The 7,674-nt window shown below is 37.2% G+C and overlaps 1 protein-coding gene across 4 annotated transcripts in view; it reads left to right on the top strand.

Moving 5' to 3' along the window:
* Positions 1-7,674, top strand: part of EPC1 (enhancer of polycomb 1) — a 115,217-nt gene that overhangs the window by 72,142 nt on the left and 35,401 nt on the right. For all 4 annotated transcript variants that reach the window (XM_017853107.1, XM_017853108.1, XM_017853105.1 and 1 more), the window contains exon 2: positions 3,536-3,695. In XM_017853107.1, coding sequence (XP_017708596.1) covers positions 3,536-3,695 — 160 coding nt within the window. The remainder of the gene's footprint in view (positions 1-3,535; positions 3,696-7,674) is intronic.

Genomic DNA, 7,674 nt, shown 5'->3' on the forward strand with positions numbered 1-7,674 from the left:
AAAAAAAAAAAAAAAAAGCTTGAAAATACTCCCTGTTGCAAGTGAAATGTGTTTTATAATATAGAGAATTTTTTAAATTTTTTATTATGGGTACATAATAGGTATAGATATTTAGGGAGTACATGTGATGTTTTGATAGGGGCATACAATGTGTAATAATCACATCAGGGTTATTGGGATGTACAACACTTCAGCATTTATCATTTCTTTGTTTTAGGAACTTTCCAATTCTACTCTTAGTTATTTTAAAATATGTAATAAATTATTGTCGGTTGTCGTCATGCTGCTGTGCTATCAAATACTATTCAAATTTTATTTATTCTCACTATATTTTTCTACCCATTAACCATCCCCACTTTTTCTGCCCCCCCAGTATCCTTCTATTGTTTTAATGAACAATTGAGTTCAGTTGTGTTAATTTTTAGCTCCCACACAATGAGCGAGAACGTGCAGAATTTTTCTTTCTGTGCCTGACTTATTTCACGTAACATAACGTCCTCCAGTTCCATCCATGTTGTTGCAAATGATAGGTGTTTTCATTCTGTTTTATGGCTGAATAATATTCCATTGTGTGTAGTTCCACATTTCATTTATCCATTTATCTGTTGATAGACATTTAGCCAAGATTCCAAATCTTGGCTATTGTGAAAAGTACTGCAGTAAACATGAGAGTGCAGATACCTCTTTGATATACTGATTTTCATTCTTTTGGGTATATACCTAGCAGTGAGATTGCTGAATCGTATGGTAGTTCTATTTTTTAGATTCTTGAGGGACTTCCATTCTGTTTTCCATAGTGGCTGTACTAATTTACTTTCTCACCAACACTGTGAAGATTCCTAATGGAACGTTTTTAAGATTAAGGAGAATAGATTATTTTATGCATGACATTAGGACAGATGGCTCACTATTTGGGGAAAAAAGGTAGATCTTTGTTTCTTCTTATAGAAAATTACAGATGTAAAATAAACTATTAAAAGGAGTAAAACCTGATGAGGGTGAATTTGTTTCATAATCTTGAAATGGGAGGATGTGGTAATATGTGAAGTATTCATTTTCTGACCAACTAATAATCTCAGACATTGGCGTATTCTTTTTTTTTTTTTTTTTTTTTTTTGAGACGGGAGTGTTGCTCAGATACCCAGGCTGGAGTGCAGTGATGCAGTCTCGGTTCACTGAAACCTCCGCCTCCCAGATGCAAGCAGTTCTCCTGCTTTGGCCTCTCGGGTAGCTGAGATTACAGGCCCACGCCATCACACCTGGCTATTTTGTATTTTGTATTTTAGTAGAGATGGGGTTTCACCATGTTGGCCAGGCTCGTCTCAAACTCCTGGGCTCAGGTGAGTTTAAGCCTCCCAAAAGTGCTGGGATTACAGGCATGAGCCACCTCATCCAGCCGACATTGGCATATTCCGTTCTCAACTACAACTACCTCTCAATTGGTCCAGGTGCCAGATATCAGAACTAGTTAAAATAAACGAATGCTTGAATGCTATGTTCTAAAGTCATCACCAGGAATAAGACAGATTTGCAAAAGTCCAAAAGGTAAAACATCTAACTTATATGTTCACCTACACATAGAAATTAAGGGTTAAGAGATTAAGGGTTGTGAGCTGGGAACAAAAAGCAAACTATGAATCACGTGTCTTGCTTCCCTACACTCTCCTTGAGTTTGGTGTGTGTGCTAAGAATATTTCTCTTGACATTTGAGGATATCTGAGAGTTCAAGAGTATGCGTGTAACTGACTTATACTGGGGTTGGCAAAAATGCCCTGTGTTAGTGGGCCAGTAAATATGCCAGTAGACTACCAAAGTAGAAGAAGATAGAATTAGCTGTTTAGTGACACTGTTCTCCCCACCCTACATACACACCTACAGACCTAGTTTCTACCAGCTCCCAGGAGTCATTAGACATCATGAGGGTTTAGAATCAAAAATCAAATTGAATATGAATAAGAAAAACCCACCACTTTTGAAAATGAGCAAAGAGGAGCAACATTTGAAAGAAAAGAAACTTCACTATCATTTGTAAAGAAATTAACCTAAAGTAACGAGATGGACAAAGTTTTAAACTCAAAAGGAATATTGAGAAATAGTTACTTAAGGAATGAAGAATATGTGTTGTTACAACCTTAGATATACCCTTTGAGCATTTCCATTCATACTTGTCCTACAGATGCTTTCACAAGTCCACAAAGATATCTTGTACATAATAATACATGAGTGGTTCTTTGTAGCACTTAGGAGATGGTAGGCATTTAGTTTGTTGCCAGAGTTTTTTTCCTACCAATTTGTATCTGGTTAAATAAATTTGGTAAGTCCATTTGGTAAGTCCATATTATAGAATATAATGCAGCTATTGTAAGCAATGTAGTAGAAGTATTGGTATGGAAAGATCTCCAGGTTATAGCAAGTAAACCAAAGCTATGGATAAAGTTCTATATTGTGTATATCTTATATATATTTATATAGGAATATATATATTCCTTTACATATTTAAATATGCACACATTTGTATATACATTAAAATACTGGGAAGAATATACGCATTCTTAATGGGCTACCTATGAAGACTGGAACTTTTCATACTATTAGAATGTTTTTTATCCATGAACTTGTGTGTGTGTGTGTTTGAATTTAATAAGGTATATACCAAAATTCAGTGTTGATAGTCCTGGATGAGACTAATACCTTTATATGGCAGTTGGTAGTATCACAAACTAGGAAAAGCTTTCTGTGTGGTGGCTAAACCAAAACTTATTTTGAGCACCTGTTATGTGCCAGGCATTATACTAAATATTTTATTCACATTTATCTTACTTAAATCTCCAACTCTATACAGTAGATTCTTTTTTTCTCTTACTGGAGGAAATAGATTTAGAAGACTAATTTCTTGCCGGGAGTCACAAACTGTTTCAGTATTGGAGTTGGATTCTAATCCGGACAGCCCGAGTCCAGAGAATGTGCTTTCTGCCCCTACACATACTCTGCAGCAGCTCAGAAAGAGTGTATGAAAGGTTATCATTTCAGACAAAAGACCAGGATTTGAGTCTGTCAGTTTCAACTCAAAATGGAGATAACCTCTGCCCTTCTTTGAAGAAATCATATTTAGTTGATTTGTATTCAAATACCTTCTACATTCATGACGTATTATATGAATAAGAGATTTGGATCAATAAAATATTTTTAACCATAGCCCACTTTCTTTATATAACAAGTTCAAATGTTTTAACTCCTCCACATGCAAGCTTTGTTTTTGTCAACTATTTTGAATCTCTTGATATAACTCTCAGTTTTGACAATTCATTTTGCTATATTGAGGAAATATTCAATGTTTCTGACGCATTTTTTTTTCGTTTCTACCTAAACTGATTTTATCACTAGTTGTATCGTGTTAACAACATGCTTTTAAGACTTACTACTAGAATCTCTCTATTTTAAAAACAAATGAGCCAAAAAAAAATTTGTAGGTCTATGTGATCTGTTTGCTACTTTTTAAAAATACACGAACTTACCTGTTTTTTCTTCTTTTTAGGAACATCATCTTCAGCGGGCTATTTCAGCACAGCAGGTGTATGGCGAGAAGAGGGATAATATGGTTATACCAGTCCCAGAGGCAGAAAGTAATATTGCTTACTATGAGTCTATATATCCTGGGGAATTTAAGATGCCAAAGCAGCTCATTCACATACAGCGTAAGTAATGATTCTCTTAATGATTGTATTTTCTTTATTTCTCTTATTATGTGGAGGTTGACAGATTTTTATCTCTTCAGGAACATTTTTCTTATTTGTTTCATTGACCAGTATCAGCTTAAGAGTTATTAGAGCCCATTTTCAACTTGTAAAATGGTATTTGAGATATCTGACAAGAAAAGATAGCATTTATTATTCTGCATTTTTTGTTTCATCCCAGCAGACAATCTTATGCTGCTTCAGTCAAGTAGGATAAGGGGGGGGGGGGAAATAACTCAGATATAGAAATAGTTTTCTTCCTGTTCAGAATTAATAATATTAATAGCCTTAAAGAACTTCCTGATGTAAGTGAAGGTCAGCAGACTTTTTGTCTACAGGGTCAGATTGTAACTACTGTAGGCTTTGTGGGTCATTCAGTCTGTCACAACTATTCAGTTCTGCTGTTGCAATGTAAAATCAGCTAAAGAGAATACAAAAATGAATGAACATGACTGTGTTGCAATAAAACTTTACGATAAAAACAGATTGGCCCATGGGCCATAGCTTGCCTGCCAAACGCAGATCTATTTTTTCTAGTAGAGTGGTGCTAATTTTTAAAATTTAGTGGTCTGATTGGGAACTTATTTCACTTAATAGTGATAAGTTCTTTATAAGAAATGATCATTTGTGTGTGATATTTGGTGATGAATAGCTGTGAGAGCTTTTACTCAATCTCCAATTAATTAACAACTTAAAAACAAATAATTGAAAGGTTAGTAAGATAAAATTCCTGCAGCTTTCATTGTCTTGTTAATCTTTTATGATCAAGAGATTTTTTTTTTTTCCTTGTTTTTTTTTTTCCTTTTTTTTAAGACGGAGTTTCACTCTTGTTGCCTGGGCTAGAGTGCAATGGCGTGATCTCAGCTCACTGCAACCTCTGCCTCCTGGGTTCAAGGGATTCTCCTGCCTCAGTCTCCCGAGTAGTTGGGATTACAGGCGCGTGCCACCACGCCCAGCTAATTTTGTATTTTTAGTAGAGACGGGGTTTCTGCATGTTGGTCAGGCTGCTCTCGAACTCAGGTGATCTGCCCGCCTCGGCCTCCCAAAGTGCTGGGATTACAGGCATGAGCCACCGTGCCTGGCCTGATCAAGAGGTTTCTCTAGGGGACCATCTAAATGTTTTTTTTTTTAGGACAATATAAACCTATATAAACCTATGTTGTTTTTTAACCAGTTTACTTGTGCAGTCACATGTTTTGTTAAATTTAAGAGACAGACACAGACATTATAAACAAATGTAATAGATATTAGAACCTAAAAAGTTGTTTTCCAGAAAATCATGTCAAGGTGGATTTGAAAGCTAAGGATCTGATCTTCCCCATGTATGTTAACTGGAACCAAATCATTGTGTTCTGCTGCCACAACCTATATTATCTTATAAATGCATGCTTTTAGCTTAAAGCAAGGTTGAGTAAACTAAGATAAATTATACTAATTTACATTATCATTATGAGGAAAAAATTAATACATGTCTTAAAGATGGCTTACTTATTGATCAAAATCTATAAAATACATTTGACTGATAACTAGTGAATTATATGTGGTCAGTAAAGTCAAAAGGTACTGTATTGAAAAAGGAATTGACTCCTGACATTATAATCAAATATTAATAAATGACAGCAGAATTGTAGCTTATTTGGGAGGAAATTTTTTATCAGTACAAATTTGACGTAACTTGTCTTTGGAAAGATGTATACTTTGGAATATTAGTAAAGATAATGCTGCCAAATTTGTGTTAGCTGCCCTATATCTATGGGAGGTTGCAAAGAAATATATAGAGAAGTCTCCTGCACAGTTCCTCTAGCCTCATCCAGTATTAACCTCATGCACAACTATTGTACAGTATCAAAACCAAGAAATTAAAATTGGTACAATCTAGAGTTTATGCAGATTTCAACAGTTAGACATGCACCACATATGTGTGTGTGCGCATGTTTGTAGTTGTATATAATTTTATCATGCATAGCCCTGCATAACCACCACCACTATCAAGACACTCACCTGCACCATCACCAGCAGATGCCCTCTTGTTAGTTTTTTGTTTTGTTTTGTTTTGTTTTGTTTTGTTTTGTTTTGAGACGGAGTCTCGCTCTGCTGCCCAGGCTGGAGTGCAGTGGCGCGATCTCGGCTCCCTGCAAGCTCCACCTCCCGGGTTCATGCCATTCTCCTGCCTCAGCCTCCCGAGTAGCTGGGACTACAGACACCTGCCACCACGCCTGGCAAATTTTTGTGTATTTTTAGTAGAGACGGGGTTTCATTGTGTTAGCCAGGATGGTCTCGATCTCCTGACCTTGTGATCCGCCCACCGAGGCCTCCCAAAGTGCTAGGATTACATGCATGAGCCACTGTGCCCGGCCTTGTTACTTATTTATAACCGTATCTCTGCTTCTTTCCATCCCCTGACCATCACTCATCTGTTACCCATCTGTATAATGATGTTCACGGATGTTACATAAATGGAATCATGCAGTATGTGTCCTTTTGAGGTTGGCTTTTTTTTCACTCAATATCTCTGAGGTTCATTCAGTTGTTGGATATATGAATAGTTCATTCCTTCTTATTGCTGAGCAGTATTCCATGTTATGTATCCATCACAGTCTGTTTAATCATTCACTTACTGAAGAACATTTGGGTAGTTTCCAGTTTTTGATTATTACAAATAGAGCTGCTATGAACATTCATGTACAAATTTTTTGTGAGAACATGAGTTGTTTGTTGTTGTTTGTTTGTTGAGACAGAGTCTCACTCTGTCGGCCAGGCTGGAGTGCAGTGGTACAGTCCCAGCTCACTGCGACCTGCACCTCCTGGTTCAAGCGATTCTCATGCCTCACCCTCCTGAGTAGCTGGGATTACAGGTGTGGCTAATTTTGTACTTTTAGTAGAAATGGGGTTTCACCATATTGGCCAGGCTGGTCTTGAATTCGTGTCCTCAAGTTACCCACCCTCCTTGGCCTCCCAAAGTGCTAGGATTGTGGACATGAGCCACTGCACCCAGCCAGAACATGAGTTTTTCTTCCTCTGGGGTATATATTCATGAATGTAGTTGCAGGGTTCATCCATTTTTAGTTTGGAAGGGAACTACCACCCTGTTTCCTGGAGTAGATGTACCATTTTATATTATCACCAGGTGTATATTACCCAGTTTCTCCATATCTCTCCAGCACTGGGGTTGGCACTATTTTTCGTCCTAGCCTATTCTAATAGGTGTGTAGTAATATCTCATTGTACTTTTCATTTACATTTTCCTAAATGGCCAAAGTGAAACATCTTTTCATGTGTTTGTTTATTTGCCAGTCTGTACAGCCTCTTTGGTGAAGTTATCTGCATGTCTTTTGCGCGCACCACCCCCCACCCGCCCTTTTTTTTTTTTTTTTTTTTTTGAGGTGGAGTCTCACTCTGTTGCCCAGACTGGAGTGCAGTGGTACAATCTCAGCTCACAGCAACCTCTGCTTCCTAGATTCAAGCAATTCTGCCTCAGCCTCCCGAGTAGTTAGGAGTACTGGCACGTGCCACCATGCCCAGATGATTTTTGTTTTGTTTTGTTTTGTTTTGTATTGTATTGTTTTAGTAGATACGGGGTCTCCCCATGTTGGCCAGACTGGTCTCAAACTCCTGACCTCAGATGATCCACCAACCTCAGCCTCCCAAAGTGCTGGGATAATAGGCATGAGCCACCACGCCCAGCCTCTTTTGCTTACTTTCTATGGGTTGGGTGTCTTAACGTTGTGCTTGAGATGTTTTTAAAAAGATAGTATTCTAGACACAATGTCTTTGTCAGATATATGACTTGGAAACATTTTCTACCATTTCTTAATAGGTCTTCTAATGTTGAGTTTGAGGTGTTTTAAAAAATAATATTCTAGACACAGTGTCTTTGTCAGATATATGACTTGGAAATTTTTTCTTTTTCTTTTTTTTTTTTTTTTTGAGATGGAGTCTC

Source organism: Rhinopithecus bieti, unplaced genomic scaffold (assembly GCF_001698545.2).
Source record: "Rhinopithecus bieti isolate Rb0 unplaced genomic scaffold, ASM169854v2 scaffold_35595, whole genome shotgun sequence".
Taxonomy (NCBI): domain Eukaryota; kingdom Metazoa; phylum Chordata; class Mammalia; order Primates; family Cercopithecidae; genus Rhinopithecus; species Rhinopithecus bieti.